This window comes from Ursus americanus, chromosome 14 (genome assembly GCF_024610735.1).
Source record: "Ursus americanus isolate L20-20 chromosome 14, mUrsAme1.1.p, whole genome shotgun sequence".
Taxonomy (NCBI): domain Eukaryota; kingdom Metazoa; phylum Chordata; class Mammalia; order Carnivora; family Ursidae; genus Ursus; species Ursus americanus.
The window spans coordinates 69,312,077-69,330,958 of record NC_142140.1 but is presented as its reverse complement, the minus strand read 5'-3'; the positions used below and the strand labels follow the sequence as shown (position 1 = coordinate 69,330,958).

Below are 18,882 nucleotides of genomic sequence, written 5' to 3'. Positions count from 1 at the left end.
TGGGGAGACAGAAGAGGAGGCTCCTGGATTCCAGCAGAGCTCACATTTCTAGCTTTTCCATCCCAAAGACCCAGGTCACGCACTCCTCATGGCTTTCCAGGTCCCACGGGTCCTGCTCTGCTCTGTCCCCACGTACAGCCCCTGACTGCAGCCCGGTTGGAGCCCCATCCTTGACTCACTCTCTTCCTTCACCTGGGAAGGCATTCCGGGATCCGGCTCCTCTCCTGGCTTTGGGGTGGAAGAGTCCAGAAGGGAAAGAGGAACCAGAGCTCTTGTCAGTGAGGGAGGGCAGTCCTGCCCCTACCCAGTCTAGGGGAAGGACACAAGCCACTCTGCCCCATGGTCATTTGCAAGAAAGGCAGGGGTGCTCCCTCCAGAAGGCCTCACTTCTGGGCTCCCCTTTACTTGCTTCCAATGGTGCTACCTGTCTCGGCCCACAGGTTCTGTGCCCCATGTACCCCCAATCCCCTCAGTCTTCTTCAGGGGGCCATAAAACCCTCGAGGCTTCTCATTGCTGCATGGCCCAGGGGCGCGGCTGGGGTCTGGGGCCCCCTAGGAGACATCCAGGAGAACTGGGGATCCAATGGGAGTGCCCACATTCGGCACACCAGGAACTAGAAACTCCGCATGTCTTCCTCCCCACCCACCCCTTCTTTCTAACGCTGAGTTCTCCTTCAATCTCACCTCCTTCGGGCACCTTCCAAGGCAAACCCTCTGGTTCCAGTGCCTCCCTTTACCTCTGGGAGGGAGAACTGGGTAGCCCAGCCTGGCGCGGATTCGCTCTGGACCGCCCTTGTAGGAGGAGGCCGGGCGGGGGCAGGGCAGGTCCGCCTCAGGTGCCAGAGACTCACCAGGCCTGGGGCTTCCTCTTCACCAGCCCCCGGTGCCGCCTCCACTGGGAGTGGGGGCTCAGGTGGTAGGTCAGCTGTCGGCACAGCTTCTCCATGGCGCCCAGCGCATCGCCTTCCTGCGGAAGCAACCACGGGCAGGAGGCCCTGAGTCACTGGAAAAGGCCGGGGACACCAGGCCCTCCCCTCCCGCTTCCGGTGTCCACGCGATGAGCACGGCACCCCCAGGACCCTCTTAGCAGAAAGCAGTTGGTTGCAAACTGATCTACGCAATGGCTCTCTCTAGTTTCCGTGAGGTCCTTGCTATCGCGGCAAAACTGAGATTTGCATAAAACTCTACATTCACAATCTGACAACTGACCGGAGCTGAGTGCTGGCTGACCCCTTAGCCAATATTCACCGTGGTCCCTGCCTCTCCCCAGCGGCCAGGGCCCTTCTGCTCACTCGTTTGCTCAACAAAGGTTTACTGAGCACTCACTAGGTGTCAGGCAGCTGTTCTAGGCAAGAAGAAAACGGAAATATTTTTATGATGTCGCAAGTGGGAAAATGTCAAGAGTGGGAAAATAAAAAAATAAGGAGTCCAAGTCTTTTCCAGTGAAGTTCATTCGTCTACTGTAATCTGGCCCATTAGCACTTTTTTTTTTTAAATAAGCTCTACACCCGATGTGGGACTTGAACTCACGACCCTGAGAACAAGAGTCACACACTCTACTGGCTGAGCCACATGCTACAGGCCCATCAGCATTTGAGTCTGAAACCCTGGGTATTATGTCCTGAATTGTGTCCCACCCAAGTCCTTAAACTGAAGTCCCAAACCCAGGTATCTCAGACTGTGACTGTATGTGGAAATGGGGCCTCTAAAGAGCAATTCAGTTAACATGAGGTCATTTGGGGTGGGCCCTAATCCAATATGACTGGTGTCCTTGTGAAAAGAGATTAGGTCACAGGCACAGAGGAAAGACCACAGGAGGACCCCGGAGAAGCCAGCCATCTTCAAGCCCAGGCGAGGACTCAGGAGAAACCGGCCCTGCCAACACCCCGATCTCGGACTTCCAGCCTTCACAGATACGAGAAACTAAATTTCTGTTGTGTAAGTGGCATTTTGTTATGGTGGCCCTAACAAACTTACGTGGGGTTAAAGGTGCAGCAGACATGCTGGAGAGACTTCACCTCTGTCCCAAGGAAGTCACCTCCACAGACAGTCCCCAAGCCCGGGGGGGGGGGGGCAAGACTGTGTGAGGTTCAACTATGAACCCACGTCCAGGGCCTGGCGCACAGTGGGCTCTCAGTAAAAGGCCAGCTCGATGGTTGTTACCATCAAGCTAATGGAGACGCAACGTATTAAGTACTTAAGAGCATGAACTTGGAGCCAAACAGTGTGGATTTCACCGCTTGCTTTCTTACCTCTTCTGTGACCTTGGGCAAGTCACTTGACCTTCACTCCTCCTCTGTGAAGGGCTAACAGAACCCAACTCACGGGGCATTTTGTGAGGATGAAACGAGTCACTATCTGCAAGGGCTGTGACTACAGCCCAGCACACTGCAAGCTCTCCAGGAATGCTCACTTCGTCCACAACGTCCCGTACTGGAAAAGCCACACAGACATGCAAAACTCCGGCAGGGTAAAGGGGGTGGCCCCTCCCAAGGCTCAGATGTGAGTTGGGGTTTTCAGGGCGGATGGATGGGTTCGTGATTTTTGCACGGGGAGAGGAGACAAGACGCATCCCTGAGTGAGGAGGAAACGTGGGCAAAGGTTTGGCTGTGAGGGGGTGTTACAGGCGCGGGAGCAGGTGACAGTCTGGGGTCTGGTCACTTCTCGCCACCTCCACGGCTACCACGTTGGTCCAAGCCACTGTCATCTGTCACCTGGATTACTGTACGCGGACCTTACGCTAGGACTTCATGGAATGCCCCCAACACCCCAGAGCAGAACTGCTTTCATTATCCCCATTTTACAGAGGAGGAAGCTGAGGCACAGAGAGCAGGGCTGGAGCTGTTGGAAAGGCAAGAGAAGACGACCCTGAGGGTGGGCGACGAGAGAGAGAAGAGGTAGGAAAAGGGGGTTTTGAGGATCCGAAGACGTGAAGCATCTGGGCAGGGATCCGGGAGACAGAGGCTCAAGACGGATGAGATCGGTGTAGACAGCACCTCTGGTGTCTGGTTCTCCCAGAATCGCACTTCTTCCTGCCCCAGCCTGCCTGTCTGAGAAACATCACCTGTCGCCCAGGCAAGTACACTCGCCACCCCTGGGTTGCCATGTTCTGATTCTAGACTTAGTTTCTTGCTGCCCCTCCTCAGTGAGGAGGCAGGGGCAGCAGGCAGGGGCTTGACCGAGGGAGATCACGTTTGCATTTTGGGACTGTCCCTCGACCGAGAGTGGTTTGGGGCCACGCCCATCTGCTTTGTGCGGTTTGGGGCAGCCCTGCTAGGGCTGTGAAAGCCCCAAAAGTGACGGGAGGCCCCCACACTGGACTGACAGCACTCAGGATGGCGAGGGTGTGGGCAGGGCGGGGATGGGGAAAGATCCAGGCTTTGGGCTTGGGACCTGGGTAGAAGGCAAGGGGCTCCGGGAGAGAAGGGGATGAAAAGGCAGGACGGGGGAATGAGCGGCTCATTTGGAGCCACTTGGAGCCTGAGGGGGTCTATGCATCTCTCCTGGGAGATGCGATTGGATTTATGAGCCTGGGGCTCAAGACGCACTCATCAGCCTCTGATCAAGCACCCCACCCCCCACCGGACGTGGAATGAGCTGAGAGGGAAAGCAGGAGGCATGGGGAGGACACACCGGACCCAAAGGGATGGAGAAGGCACAGTGTAGCCATGGGCACCATGGAGAAGAAGGGTTGGCAGGGGTGGTCATGGTGAGGGCCTGGGTGAAGGCCAACTGTGGAGGCCAAAGGGAGGATGGGAGGTGACAGCCGAGATGGTGCTTTGAGAGCTGTGGTTCTTCACTTGGGGCCCTTGCACCTTGGAATCACCAAGGAGCTAAAAAAAAAAAAAAAAAAAAAACCTGCCTGGCCCACCCCCAGCATGGGTGGGCAGCTTGCATGCAGGGATTTTTTTTTTTTTTTAAAGCTCCCCGGGTAATTCCTGTGTCTCCAAGCTACAGAAACACCATCTCGAAAGCTTCAGAGACAAGGACCAAGGCCGGGTGGGACTGGGTGGTCTGTCCAGCTTCACTCCTGGGGCGGCCAGGGGCCAGAGCATCGCCACTCTCCCATCGGCACCTTCTCCGAAACCGAGCACCGAGCCCTTCGGCTTCGGCGGCTCCTTTCAACCACTTGGGAGGGGGGGGTTGTCATCCTCCGGACCTGAGCAGCTGGGCGGTGAACTTGAAACAAAGAGGAAAAGGCGGCAAAGTAGCCGCTGCAGTGTGCCAGTAATGCCACAAGGGGGCAGCTGTGTGCAAGGCGCCGCTATGGTTTGACCGCACACGGCCGTTCCCCGCCCGGGAGACTGAGCAAGCCTGTTTGCTCACCGACGAGGACAACAGATAGGGTCACCTCACAGGCGATTTGACACTCAACGTGAGCTAGTGTCCTCACAGAAGTGAGAGCTCCCTTCCGTTTGTCTGGGCTCCATAAACAACAGCTAACGTTTACCGCGCCTCTCCTATGTTAGGCGTCGCCACCGTGCGCTGCACGCACGCACGAGCTCACCACAATCCTGTAACTCACAACCATCCTGTGAAACCTGCGCTACTATTATCCCCACTTTACAAATGAGGGAAGTGAGGCACAAAGAAGCTGGCTAGACTGGCAAGCCCCACAACCCGTAAGATGGAATCAGGACGCAAAGCCCGGCTTTGAGGCTGGCATCCCCAAACCTGCCATCCCGCCCTGCGCTGCCCTCCCGGTGATAAATCTCTTGCTCAGGTGGGTTCAAGGTGTTTCTATCATTTGCACCCGCAAAAGCCTTAAGCAAGCCCATGTAATTTCCCCCCAACTCGGTGTATTGTTCGAAGCCCCCTCCAAGTCTCCCTTCCGCGGAGAAGAGGACAAGGCAGGACTGGCCCAGAGCTGGAGAAGGAGAGGGTGGGGAAGGCAGAGGCTGGAAAGGGAGGGAGGCGGCGAAGGAGAAGGAGAAAGTGTCGTTTCTGCGTGGTTTCCAGAAACGGCAGCCACGCGCCCCTCGTGCAACCTTGGCCGAGAGGTATGACCACCGGCTCCGCAAGTTACCCGGTCTGTGCGTCCCGTGGCCAGCACTCGGCGGTCGGCGGGCCCCTCTCTGCTGTTCAAGGTGGTGAGGCCCAGCAGCCCCTTTGTGCAACCAGACCCCATCCCAAGCTGCCGCTGATTGGTCCAGACGCGCGCACTGGCCGAGCGCAGCCAATCAGCCCTCTCCTGGGGACGAGACATTCCCCCCCCCCCCCCCACGTCTGCTCCCAGGGCTGCACGTCGCCGAGTAAAAAACTCGGAGCCCCGGGAATGGAGAGTAAGGCCCGGCGGAGCCGAGAGGAGGGATGGAGGGATGTCTGCACTTCCAGCCCCTCCTTCCAAGCTTGGCTGTCTATGCGCCCCACGAGACCCCTCGGTATCGGGATCAATTCTCTTCCTAGCTTGAGGCAGCGCCAGTGGGCTTCTCGCAACAGAGTCCTCACGCACACCGGAGGCTCAAAGGCAGTTTGTGGAATCACTTCTGCGGCTCTTCCTCCCGCCCGTGGCAAAGGAAGGAGAAGAGCGTGGTGCAAGTCTGGGGTGGAGCAGGGGCCCCGCAGCACTGGGGCCCCACATTGCCTCGGACCGGGGCCCTGGAGAGGACCCTGAGGGACTCTCCCTGACTTGTCAGGAAAGATGCTCCAGGCAGATCGCAGTCCCCTCCAGGAGGGGCCACAGCACCGGACGCTGCCCCACCTCTCACCTGTCAGATGGTGACTCCCACTTGCCATCTTGGCTCCCCCAGGCCCCAAGCAAGCACAGCCCTCCACTCCTGCGTGCCCAAACTTCCCTCCCTCATTCATAAGTTCATTCATTCATCAGATACCGACTGTCCTTCCTCCTACAAGCTCAGTGCTGCTCCAGATACCAGGAGACTTGCTGGGCTTTGCCTTTACTCCCCGCCCTGAGTCCATTCTCTGCTCTTTTAGGGTGCCTGGAACGCTGAGCTCTATAGACAGCATCGCCGGCCCTCCTGCCCTGGCTTCCCGTTGGGTTCAGCTAATGAGGGCAAGGGGAGTGAGATCAGAGGGCAGGAGGAAAGATCCTTCCCATTCTCACCCTCCCAGCTTTAGCACGTGTGACAGCCAGCCTCCAGGACGGCCCCCAACGGATCCTGGCCTCCTGTCATTGTCCCCTCCCATAGTCTCCTTCTGCACGGCCTCAGGGTTGGTCTGGGTGATGCATGGAATGTGGCGAGGTCACAAAGATACCGTGGTGTCTGCCTTGCTCTTTTCCTGGATCACCTGCTCCAGCGGCACATCGGGAGAAAGCTCAAGTGGTCCTATGGAAAGACCCACGTGGCAAGAAACTGAGGCCTCCTGCCAGCAGCTAAGGAATGGGCCAGCCCGGAAGGGGGCCTGCCACTCTCTGCCACGCCTGTAGATCCCTGCAGCCCCGGCCACTGTCTCGAGGGACCCTAAGCTACAATCACCTAGTCACCTACAGAGACTGCACAGGGATAAATGTCGACTGTTTTAAGCCACGGAGTTCTGGGGTCATTTCTTACACAGCAACTAAAAATACAGCACGGCTCTGGAAAAGGTGTTCTCGGCTCCGGCCAGGCTCGGGTCACGGCTTCTACCCACGGCCCTTTCTGTGGTAACGGCTTCCTGCTGCTACTAGTCCTTGGGTGTCTCAATATCCCCCGTTGGTTTCCTTCCTCCTGCCCACAACCCTGGAAACAGTCCCGTTATTAGACTCTCAAAAATTCACAATGGATTGCATTGGCCTGCTTCCCGCCAGGGCCCTGCCTGATGCAAGATGTAACCGCGAACTAGACAGATGCCACCTCCGGCCCCTTTGGAACTGATATTCTCGTGGGGGGAAGGCAGACAATATGTTAGCTGACAAATAAATAAGCCAGATAACTTGGGAGACCAGGGAGTGAAATGAAGCCGTCAACCGGGCATGGGCTAACCGGGGGAGCTGTGTCAACGAGGCCGGTCACAGAGGGTTCTAGAGAGGTGACGGCGAGGCTGAGTCTGAATGGAAGAGCAGGGGAGCCCAGGCAGAAGCGGCAGCAAGGTCCCCGAGGTAGGAGAGGATCTGGAGGCCCATGTGGCTGGAGCTGAGTGAGCAGAGTGGGGAGGAGGAGATAAGAGACCCAGGCGGGGCCACGTACAGGGTTTGGGTTTTAGTAAAACCACGACGTCACCCCACGTGGAAGGTTTCTCAGCGAGGTACTTAGGTGACCAATTCACCTTGCAGATTGCTCCCTGGCTGCTCCCAGAGCGCAGAGGGCTGGGAGGCATGGTGGCATGTGCGGGGCTGGGGCCCAGGGAAGGAAGGGGTCTCTGAACTTTTCCCGCCACGTGATCGGTGCTGATGGTGGGATGAGTTTTGGGGGGGGAGGGGACACCCAGGCAGAAATGTCCAAGAGGACTTTGGAGTTGGAAGCTGGGTTGTGGATGAGTCAACACAGTCATGAGCGGGATGGGGTTTTGCCTGTCCCCTCCTTCTTGGGGCACGCACAGACCCACCCCTTTCTAGGGCCTAGGCCCATGCCCAGCTGGGATATAGGAGAGGGCTTTGGGTAGGTTGGGACTCATTTGAGGGGTCATCTTAGTGGTGGGGTTCTTGGTTTGGTGGATGCTTCACCGAGATTGGACCTGGAGGGGCTATTTCCTTTGTCCCCCGTCACCACTGAGGGAGACAGCCCCTCGTGGCTGATGGTCTTGACATCTCTGATCTGAAGTTCTCAGATCACAGAGCTAAGACTAGGAAGTCCTGGCCAGCCCCAAGCCAGCTCACGTTTTGGGGTGGGTGCAATCAGGGGCTGTCCTTATCATCAGCTTTGGGGCCCCAGAGCCAGGACCCCCCTCCCTGGCCTCTCCTGCCACATGGCCTCGGGTATGGCTAGGGGAACCAGCCAGGCCCCAGGGCCTCCCACAGGGCTGACACCCCCGGCTCGCTCTGGAAATCGGGAAATCAGAGGCCGGTGCCTTGTTCTCCAAGACTCTGAGCTCACTCCCTGCCTCAGTGTCCCACCACGGACCCGCTGGGTTTGAGGACCCTGCTGGGCCCACGGTGGGTGCTCGCGGACTACGTAGAGCTTAGCTTCTGTATACAGCGTGCTCAGCCGTGCCAGGCACGTTCTCAAGAATCAGTTCACTGAACTCTCTCAAGGGCTCTCTAGGGGAGGGTATTGCTATGCGCCTTTGGAGTTGAGGAAAACAAAGTTCAGCTAATGAAGTGCCCTGAGAACGCTACACCCATGCAGGGGACCCAATGTTTGGTCCCCCACCCCCCAACTTGGGGGGTGTCTGGAGGTGGGGCCTTAGGGGGGGAAGTAGGATTAGATGAGGTCATGAGGGTTATAAGAAGAAGCCAGAGGGGCGCCTGGGTGGCACAGCGGTTAAGCGTCTGCCTTCGGCTCAGGGCGTGATCCCGGCGTTATGGGATCGAGCCCCACATCAGGCTCCTCTGCTATGAGCCTGCTTCTTCCTCTCCCACTCCTCCTGCTTGTGTTCCCTCTCTCGCTGGCTGTCTCTATCTCTGTCAAATAAATAAATAAAATCTTTAAAAAAAAAAAGAAGAAGAAGCCAGAGAGCTAGCTGGCTTGCTTTCTGCCACGTGGGGCCACAACGAGAGGGTGGCCGTCTGCAAACTGCGAAGAGAGCTCTCGTCAGAACCGGACCGTGCTGGCACCCTGATCTTGGACTCCTGGCTTCCAGACCTGTGAGCAACACATTTCTGTTGTTTCTAAGCCACCCAGTCGGGGTAATGTGTTGCAGGAGCCTGAGTTCAGACCCTCCCTCCCCGCCCCCCACGTACGGCCTCTGTAGGTCCCACCCAGATGGAGGGGATAGATGTCAGTCCAGAACCCCTTGGGCCGCCTCTCCTTCCCGTGTCCTGTGGTTTGGCAAGGGCAGTGACCCAGCTGCAGGCCCTTCCTGTGTGGAGGGAGGCAGGCCCTCCTCCTCCAGGCCAGATGCAGCCCCACAATCCCCCTTCCTCCCCCAGAGCACTGGGAGCACTCTGCCTGGAACCGGCCCCACGTCACACCTGCGCCGTACCCTTTATCAGATGGCTTCATTACCTGAATCTGGTCTTCCTCAACTCTAAAATGGGCACAAAAATAACATCTCTCCTTTGGAGCTGCTTCAAGTGCCCTTCAAGTGATCTGTCAGCCCGTCACCTGTGGGCATCTGAAGTCATGTTCCAGAAAAGGCAGAGCGGTCTGGCCCCTGCAAGGCCTTGGACAGACCCTGCTAGCAGCGTCCCCGGGCTGAGCAAGGTAGAATCTGGATGAGTACTGAAGGTGATTCCAAGCTGAGCTGGCTCGCCTGTGGCTCCTGGCGCCAGCCCCTCTTCCCCAGGCCGTGAGGCTCCCCGTCTGCCAACCCTCACCACCCGCTTTTTCCTACCATCCCCTATTTGAGCCCCACATCCCTGCTTTCTGCTGCATCCCACCGCCAGCCCCAACCTTCCCCTACCCCACACCTGCCCCCGACTGGCCCCCAGCCCTTCAGAGCTCGCTCCTCACCTCAGAGCCTTGGTGACAGCCGGCCCCAGGAGCCAGAGAGAAGGCCCTAGACTAAGGCTCGGATGGAGGCTCAGCTCCTGAGCAATGCTGCTGCGTGCTCATGTCCGCACTCGGGCCGAGGGAGGGGTGCATTTGACCACTACCTCCTCCCTCTTATCCTCAGTCCTACTCTGCAAGCAGAAGCTTCCCTCAGGCTCTCCTGGGTCCTGCTCTGGCTTCCTGGCCATCAAAGAGGAAGCCCTTCTTTTGGAAGCTGCTGGAAATGGCGGGATGGGAGAGAAACGCTCCCGAGGGGAGCTTCCCCCCACGGGCCCTCCCCTTCCCTGCCAGGATCACGATGGGCAGCTCTGGGTAAGCTGGCTCAGGACCCCGCAAGGAAGGGGGGCAGGCCCTCCCATCCGGAAGTTGGCTAAGCAGCGCCTGCCCACGGAGCTTTTCCTTCTCAGCTCTGGAGGCCAGGCAGACGTGGGCATGAGCAAAGTGGGTGGGTGTAAAAGGACATTCAGCCTCGGAGAGGAAGGCCATTGGGAGTGCTGGGGGCTGAGGCACTCTGGAGAGCACCACGCGGGGTCACTGCTGGATTTACGTGGGGCCCTTGTGCACATAGGAAAAAGTCCACGTCTAGATGGACACAGCCTTGCTCCTGTGACTTGGTGGCGGAGAGAGGGCTGGATCTGACCTGTCTCCTGCCACCTCGGCGTCTGCCTGTCTTTGTGCAAGGTACAACACACACAACCGTACAGGGCAGTCCTGCCCCCACATTGCAGGGGTGGCGACTCAGCTCCAGTCCCACAGAAATGAGGGCTTGCTGGAGCGTCCCATTGTTCAAGGGCAGCGAATACGGAGAATGTGTGAAATAGTCTGAGTTTTAAATGTGGGCAATGAGTCCAGATTTAATACCCCCGGGGGGGCAAACAAAACCTGGGCTGATAGTGCCCATGTGCAGTCCCCCGCCATGGATGCTGGACCTTACTTAGGACGGGGCGGGCACCTCAGTCCCCACTGGCCTGTCCTCCTTGGGCCCTGGGCAGTATCGACCAGCCCTCCCCGGACACCGAGCTGCTCTGGCGGGAAAGGCGCCCGCCTCACACCCCCAGAGGTGGCCGGCTCCCTCCCCTACCGGCTTGGGGCAGTGAATGTAGCGGGCCAGGCTGATGATGAGGTCATGTGTGATGGGGTCCACCAGGTTCCTGAAGCTGGCGTAGCGGTACAGAACGTCGTCCAGGGAGGTCGACTCCATGCCCAGGTCCTGCAAGAGTGAAGGACGCCCAGAGGTCAGGGGCGGCCCGGCCCTACCCTTGAGTCCCACCCAACATGCCCAGAACAGCCCCCTGGAGGTGGTTTAGCGCCCCCGCCTCCAGCCGCCTGGCCAGGGAGGAGACCTTCCCCCCTCCCAGCTTCAAAAAGATTTCCCAGCTGCAAGAAAGCAGCTCAGAACCTCCCCCAGAGGGCCAGGAAAACTCCTGTAGAGACGGCCCTCCCAGTGCGGGCATGTCTTCCAGGCCCTCCAACGTCTGGATGAAGACCTCCCCCCACCCCACCCCCAGCCCAGGACGAAGCCAAAGGCAGGCTGGCCATGTACTAGAGGCTGCTTTTCCACATAGAGCAAACCTTGGAAACGGCATGCATCGTAAATCCCTGGTCTCTGATGGGTCCTATCTACTGATATTTACTTGTTTTTTTTCATGCTTCTGAGGTCATTTTTACTGTTCCTTCTGTAGATGACCCAACCTCAGTGTTCCTTTGCCTTAGAGGGGGCGGGCGTTCTAGATTATGGGATTGAAAGGAAAAGCTGCCAGGCACCTAGAAGAAAACCCCACCAGGGCTCCCTTAGAAAGGATATCAAGTGGGAGGGAGGATGGGGGAAAGGGGCCCTGAATGGGGTAGGTTCCCCCAGCCTGAGGAGGGACAAGGGTTTGGGGGGCACCACACACTGAGCACCCCAGCTGGGAGCTTCTGCAGACACCCCCAGCCCACTAGCAAGGGACCCCACAGACTTGGTCAAGAACAGTCACCAGTGTGGAGAAGGACCCAGCAGTGTGGATTAGGGGCCCTACTCCAAACGTTCTGGACTGTATAAGACCCCCCAAGATTCTCGCACAACCCTAGGGAAAAAGCAGGCTCCCCAAACATGACCAAAGCTTGAATTCCCCACCAGGTCAAGCTGAAACAGCATTAATCGCTTTAGAGAAGCAAAGAAACATGGTTTTCCACCCTACAGGGTTGGAATAAACTTTATACCCTCCAGATGTGAAAGAACATGGGTAAACACTGTGTCCTTTCTCAGACACCTCTCCCCTGGTTCTGTTGTCCTCGGGTGGGAGCTGTGGTTCCTGTCCCCAGCTTGGCGCATGACCCAGATCAGGCCATGATAGGAATAACATTCCTGCCCCCCACCCACCCTGAGGACCAAGGCAGCCACTGAGCGTGGGCAGGGAAAGCAAGGACGACCTACTTTTGCTGCCCTCACCCTCCGGGCCCCAAGGCACCCAAGCTGCACACGGAGCTGCCCCAGCGCAGCCCAGAGGAAGGGTCCCAGCCTGGGTGGCCAGGATCCAGCACCCCGGGGACGCGACATGTGTGGCTGATGGGTGAGTCCCAGCAGGGGTTGGCTCCCTGTCATGTCGGTGGGGAATCCTGAAGTTTCCCAAACACTTTCCCTGTGTGGTTCTCAGAAATCCCTGTAAGGCAAGTAGACTGGGCATCATGATGCCCAATTTACAGATGGAGAAACTAAGGCCCAGGATTTCAGGAATGGAACGTACGACACGAGGACTACAGTTAACACTGCGGTGTAGTAGATTTGAAAGATGCGAAGACAGCACACGTCCTAAAAGTTCTCATCGCAAAAAAAAAAACCATGTTTTTTTTTCCCCGCCCCCCAAGTACACGAGGTGAAGATGTTAACTTATTGTGGTCATCATTTCACAGCGTGGGTAAGTCAACCATTATGCTGCGGACCTTAAACTTAACAGTGTTCTAACTCACTTATAGCCCAATAACAGTGAAAGAAAAAAATCACATATAATACAGATGTTTTTATTTTTATTTTATTTTAAAAAAATATTTATTAATTTGACAGAGAGAGAGCACAAGCAGGGGGAGCAGCAGAGGGAGAGGGAGAAGCAGGCTCCTTGCTGAGCGGGGAGCCCGATGTGGGACTTGATCCCAGGACCCTGGGACCATGACCTGAGCTGAAGGCAGACGTTTAACCGACTGAGCCACCCAGGTGCCCCTATTTTTAAACTTTTAAAAAATATTTTATTTTTATTTATTTAAGAGAGAGCAGATGTGATATGGGGCTAGGGGCTCGATCCCAGGACCCTGGGATCACGACCTGAGCCAAAGGCAGACGCTTAACAACTGAGCCACCCAGGTGCCCCAATAAAGGTGTTTTAAAGAAGAATTTCAGGAATGGTGGGGTGGGCCTATGCCTCAGCCGGGGGGCCGTTTTGGGATTGCTCTGTCTGATTTAGCACTGGAGTGAGGGGGGCAGGAGGTGGGCTGGAGGGTAGAGATGCTGCCCTGAGGTTTGGTGGCTGACATTTCTTTTTTTTTTTTTTTTAAAGATTTTATTTATTTGACAGAGGTAGAGACAGCCAGTGAGAGAGGGAACACAAGCAGGGGGAGTGGGAGAGGAAGAAGCAGGCTCACAGCGGAAGAGCCTGATGTGCGGCTCAATCCCAGAACGCCGGGATCACGCCCGGAGCTGAAGGCAGGCGCTTAACCGCTGTGTCACCCAGGCGCCCCAGGTGACATTTCTAAGGCCGAAGAAAGAAAGGGTCTTTGCTGGGGGGATCGGGAGGGGCCTGGGCGCCATGCCGTCTGCCCCGGTGAGGAGACTTGCTGCACCTGCCCTCCGGCCTGGTCCTACCTGCCACGGTAGGGACACTTTGCTCCCTCCTCCTTGTTAGAAAGGAATGGACACCAAGGGTCAGTCTTGGGGGCCTTGTTTTCCATTCAGCAGGAATGACCCTCAGAGGCAAGAAACCCTGTGTCGGGTTCTCTGGCTGCTGAAATAATTTCCTGGGGACCTAGATGCGGGGGCTCAAGGTCTCGTGTGGATGCTGGCAAAGGGAGGCTTCTAAAGTGCCGGCTTTGCCCGGTTCCCAAGCTGAAGGCCTTTGTGGAACTAAAGGACGGCTGCGTCCTGGGCAAGCTAGCTCAGGTCACTGAGTCTCAGTTTCCTCATCTGTAAAATGGAGCCAGTGACCCCCCACCACAGGTAGGTGAGAGAAATAAAACCAAGTAACACGTTAAGCCTCCAGCAGGAGAGAATATCACTGACACAGCTCTCCCCACCCCACAGTCCTTCCCTCCCTCCCCTCCCCTCTGCAAGACCCCTCCTCTCCTCACGCAGAGGTTCCTGACCTTTTTTGGACCACAGACACATTTGAGAATGTGACAAAAGCCACGACCTCCCTCTCTGGAAAACCTGGGAGTTAGGCCTCATGGTCAGCAGGGCCCGGACCCGTGGGATCTCAGAACACAAACTCTCAGGAATGTGCAGAAGTGCGGCCCACCCTCCCTATGGCAGGAAGAGGCTGGGAATGTAGGAAGGAGGGGCGTCAAAGGGCCTCTGTTCTAGGGTCTTAGAAGTCCCATGTGTCACAGGGCTGAGGCTCCCCTTTCCTGGGGTGGGGAGGTAAGGGAAGGGCAGGGTCCCATGGATGGAAATGGAGGGGTGGTGACTGCCATGATCAGAGGCTGGATTTGTGGTCACGGGAGAAGGAAAGAAGGTAGGTTTGTCTTTCCTTTCCTGTCTGTCCCGCACGCTGGGCTGCCCCTCTGTGAGCTGTTGCCTGAACACCAGCTTCTGCCTCCCCCACCGTGCCCCCGTGTACCCCAGTGCTCAGCGTGCACCCCATCCCATGCTGGTCTCCTGTTACAGTTGTCTCTGCTCCCTGTCCCTGAGGGCTCCTCCAGAAAGCACCACATTCCAGTTCCACCCAGTCCCCGACACGCTGTCAGTCGGTGGGCAAGAGACTTCTTCCCTCCTGGGCTCTGTTGACCCATCTGTGAAATGGGCCGATGAACCACACTCGTAGTTACCAAACTGTGTTTTCAAGATCTTGGGGCTGATGGCAAACACGAGAGAAGCCAGAAGAGTCCGCAGGGCTTTGGGCCCAGCTCTCGACAGAGCAGCTCTGCTGGCTACACTTTGGTTAAAAAAACAAAAACAGAAACAAAAAACAAAAAACCCAACAAAACAAAACAACCCCCAAAAGTAGTTCTGTGGCCAAAGCGAGGTTTGAAAACGCTGGCCTGGCTGACTGCTTGGGCTCTTGCCCTCTTACCAGCCCTGCCCTGTCTTCCCATTCCCCTCCTCTCCAGGCCGGTAGAGGCCCTTCCATCTGGACAGGACCAAGAAAAGCCTCGTTGTGAGCCCCAGAGGCTAGGGGGGCAGGTCTGGGAAGACGCAGAATGTTCTTCCCAGAGCCCCTGCTCCCTGTCCTCCTGTCCTCGTGGTCACTCTGGGGGCTGGGCCTGGTGACAGTGTCTCCAGCTCCCCGGGCTGCTGTTGTCAGGGTTCATTCAGCTGTTGCTTGGGGGTGGGGGCAGGCGGGGAGCAGGAAGGAGGGGGATGGGGAGGAGGGTCCCCCCCAGGAAGGCAGACGTGGCCCTGCTCACTGCACTTTGGGTGGCTGTGAGTCAGGCCACCACCCTCCCTGTGAATTCCAGCCGGGGTGGGGCTCCCGAAGGTCCCAGGGCTGGAGGTACCGAGAAGCTGTAATAGGGAAAACCGGCCTCCGAATGCCGCTGCCGTATTTCTTTGTTCTGACCCCACCTAGGCCCACGAATGCTTGTCCTGCTCTAGGATATTTCACGGGTCCTGAGGACCTCGGGGCACTTCCAGCCTCCCAGGTGGCCTCCCCACCCCTCTCCCCAAGGCGAATTTACTGGGGACAACTGTGTCACAACTTTGCCTCCAGATGGCCCCACTTAATGCTGTCCAACAGGGACCTCCAACACCAGTCTGCCCTGGCTCCCAGGAAGGGCTAAAGCAGGGGGGCAGGTGAGCAGTGCCCACTGCATCCACGGAGCTCCTCCAGGCCACCCTGGGCACGGCTTTGGCCTTGGAGGGGCTGGTCCGCTTTGCAAAGTACCAGGCCGCACGAGGAAAGCACTTCCTCAATATGGTCTAAGCAGCACCATCGCTGGGAACTCTGCGTGTAGGGTTTCTCCTCATCAGAAAACCTGGGATCATCAGACCCCGTGTCTGGGTCTCTGCTGGAGGCAACTTTCCTTGGACAGTGCCACCCGCAGGGAACGGAGGGGGCCAGCCCACTCCACCCCGTGTAAGTGGGGTCCCCGTGTTACTTGAGCGTGAAGAACCAGGTTTAAGGACTCGCTCCAGAGGGAGGGGAGACGATGGGCTTGAGGTTAGGGGTATAGCTTTCCAAAAAGTGAGCAGAGACCCATATAGATCAGCTTTAGATTGGCATTTTTCGAAGTGTGGTCTCTAGTCCCTTTCAGGGGCCCTGCGAGCTCCTCTTTACCCATGACCTATCTGCGCGACCTAGATTTTCTTTGTTCTTTGCAGACTTCAACCGAAACAGCCCAGAGCCAGAGACCCACTGCGGAAAGGGCAGGTATGAGCATCCCACTGTCTTCTGTTCAAGCCGCACATTAAAGAGATTCGCAAAAGTGTGAAACAGTGTCACACTCCTCACTAAAAGGCTTTTCTTTCAGGGGGAAAAAAATGTTTTTCTTTTGGAAAATGTAGTTATTTTTGTGAAAGTTTCTTTCACATGCGAGATTATTTATTTTAAAAGAATGAATAAATAAAAATTTTTTTAAGTGAGCTCTACGCCCAACGTAGGGCTTGAACTCACGACCCCGAGATCAAGACTCGAATGTTCTACCGACTGAGCCAGACAGGCGCCCCAAAATGAATACATAAATCTTTAACACAGCTTTGTTTCGATTTCTCATATAGTAGCTAGCGTCCACTAGATATAAGCCACATAGAGAAAATCTCTCTTTGAGGTCCTCAATAATTTTAAAGAGCACAAAGTTTCCTCAAAACATTAAAAATAGAACTACCATGCAGTCCAGCAATCCCACTTCTGGATATATACCCAACGAAAATGAAAACGGGCCACCGGAGAGCTAATACGCACTCCCATGTTCACTGCAGCATTATTCCCAATAGCCAAGGGGCGGAAGCAACCAAGTGTCTGTCCACGGATGAACGGACAAAGAAGATGCGGTACATAACATGCAATACTATTCAGCCGTGAGAAAAAAGGAAATCCTGCCATTTGCGACAACATGGATGGACCCTGAGGGCATTATGCAACGTGAGAAAAGTCAGACAGAGAAAGACAAATACTGGATGATCTCACTTAGTATGTGGACTCTAGAAAGGACCAAACTGAGAAACACAGAGTAGAAAGGTGGTGACCAGGGGCTGGGGGTGGGTGCATGGGAGATGTGGTTTAAGGGTACATACTAGCAACTAGTAGATACATAAGTCCTGGGAAGGGACGCCTGGGTGGTTCAGTCGGTGAAGTGTCTGCCTTCGGCTCAGGTCATGATCCCAGGGTCCTGGGATCGGTTATGATCCCGGGGTCCTGGGATTGACTCCCGCATTGGGCTCCCTGCTCCTTGAGGAGCCTGCTTCTCCCTCTCCCCAGCCCCTGCTCATGCTCTTTCTTGCTTTCTCTATCAAATAAATAAATAAAATCTTAAAAAAAAAAAAAAAAAGTCCTGGGGATCTAATACACAGTACCGTGATTGGAGACAACAAAACTATTACGAACATGAACCTCGCTGAGAGACTAGATCTTAATTGTTCCCACCGCTAGAAGAAATGACAAGTATGTGATGCCCAGAGGTGTTTGCGAAGGCAACCATACCGTAACATCAATGTATCAAAGCCAAGTTGTACATCTGAAACTTACACAGTGACAATGACATCTCAATTTCATACATTGTATTTCAATGATAAACACAATAATTATATATGAAATAACACAATATCAATTATATCTCAGGGTTTTGGTTTTGTTTTTTTTTAAGGTTTGTTTATTTAATCTCTACTCCAATGTGGGGCTCGAACTCGTGACCTGGAGATCAAGAGTCGCATGCTTTTCTGACTGATCCAGCCAAGCACCCCTCAGTTTTAAAAAGAAATTAAAACAGAGAGTATAAAGGAATCCTGATACCGAAAGGAATTTGAGAACTTCAGGGTTAGAATATCGGGGTGCTCTGGGAGAAATGGGCTAACCTGAGGGCTGGGGAGCCAGGTTAGATGCTGGGGAGCCTTTGAAAAGGGTTTATCTGCCCAAGGCCCTCCCTCTGGGTCCTAGGGAAAACTCCTACTCTGTACATAGCAAGATTTCCTTCTTTCTCGAGTTACCCTGACCCCTTGGTGAGGCTCTCTGTGTGGGTGCAGCTTTGAGGGCTGACGCTGAGGGGTCCAGGAGAGGGACGCTTTCACATGCCCATGGCTGGTGTCTGGGAGAAGGAGCGACATTCAGTTCAAGGATCTGGCTCCAGACTCTCAACCTAGTGATGAATGGCTCTGGAGGACTGGCGCTGTGGGGCTGGGAGGGAGGAGGGTCACTGGGAATTTCAACTTACCAGCCCGCCAGCTCCACCCCTGCTTGGTCTTTGGGGGTATAGCTGGAGATCCAATTTCTGCTCTTCCATTTTTTCTTTTTAAATGTTAAAACTACTCTGTTGACAATAAGATTTGGCATTCTGCATTCAGGTTTGGAAACGGATTTGGGGACCGAGCTGGAGTGTTTGCTACCTGTCTTCAGTACTTCCCCATGACTGGACTCATATCCATCCTTTGTGTTCTTGCAGGGCTTGGAGGAGTTTTCCCCTCGGAATACGGGAGGGGGGGTTGTTTTCTGAGCTCTAGCCTATCCAAAAAAAAAAAATGTTTTAAAAATATTTTATTTCTTTATTTGTCAGAGAGAGAGAGCACAAGCAGGGGGAGCGGGAGAGGGAGAAGCAGATTCCCTGCTAAGCAAGGAGCCCCATGCAGGGCTCGATCCCAGAACCCTGCGATCATGACCTGAGCAGAAGGCAGATGCTTAACTAACTGAGCCACCCAGATGTCCCCGAAAACTTTTTTATATTGAAATCACACCTGCAGACAATCTGGCTGGATAATGCCACAGTCACTACTCATCACTTGGCCGCCCTTGGGATTCAGCGCCACGAATGACTCTGAGTCACCCGATGTTTGTCTTTCGCTGCTTTTTCTGCCCAAGGTCCACAGGATGGTTCTGCCACGAACCTTTAGCTGCCTCTCCTAGACAGCCCCAGCACACTGTCCCTTTCCTGGGAACACCAGTTCAACATACAGGGGGACCTGCAAAGCCATTGATGTCTTTATTTTATTTTAATATTTTATTTATTTATTTGAGAGAGA

General features: G+C 55.4%; 1 protein-coding gene across 1 annotated transcript in view; it reads right to left on the bottom strand.

Moving 5' to 3' along the window:
* LRRC75A (leucine rich repeat containing 75A) overlaps positions 1-18,882 on the bottom strand; it is a 43,481-nt gene that overhangs the window by 3,556 nt on the left and 21,043 nt on the right. Inside the window, exons 2-3 of the mRNA XM_045778164.2 lie at positions 10,612-10,740; positions 852-967 (exon numbers count right to left, since the gene is read on the bottom strand). Of these exons, the coding sequence (XP_045634120.1) occupies positions 852-967; positions 10,612-10,740 (245 nt within the window). The remainder of the gene's footprint in view (positions 1-851; positions 968-10,611; positions 10,741-18,882) is intronic.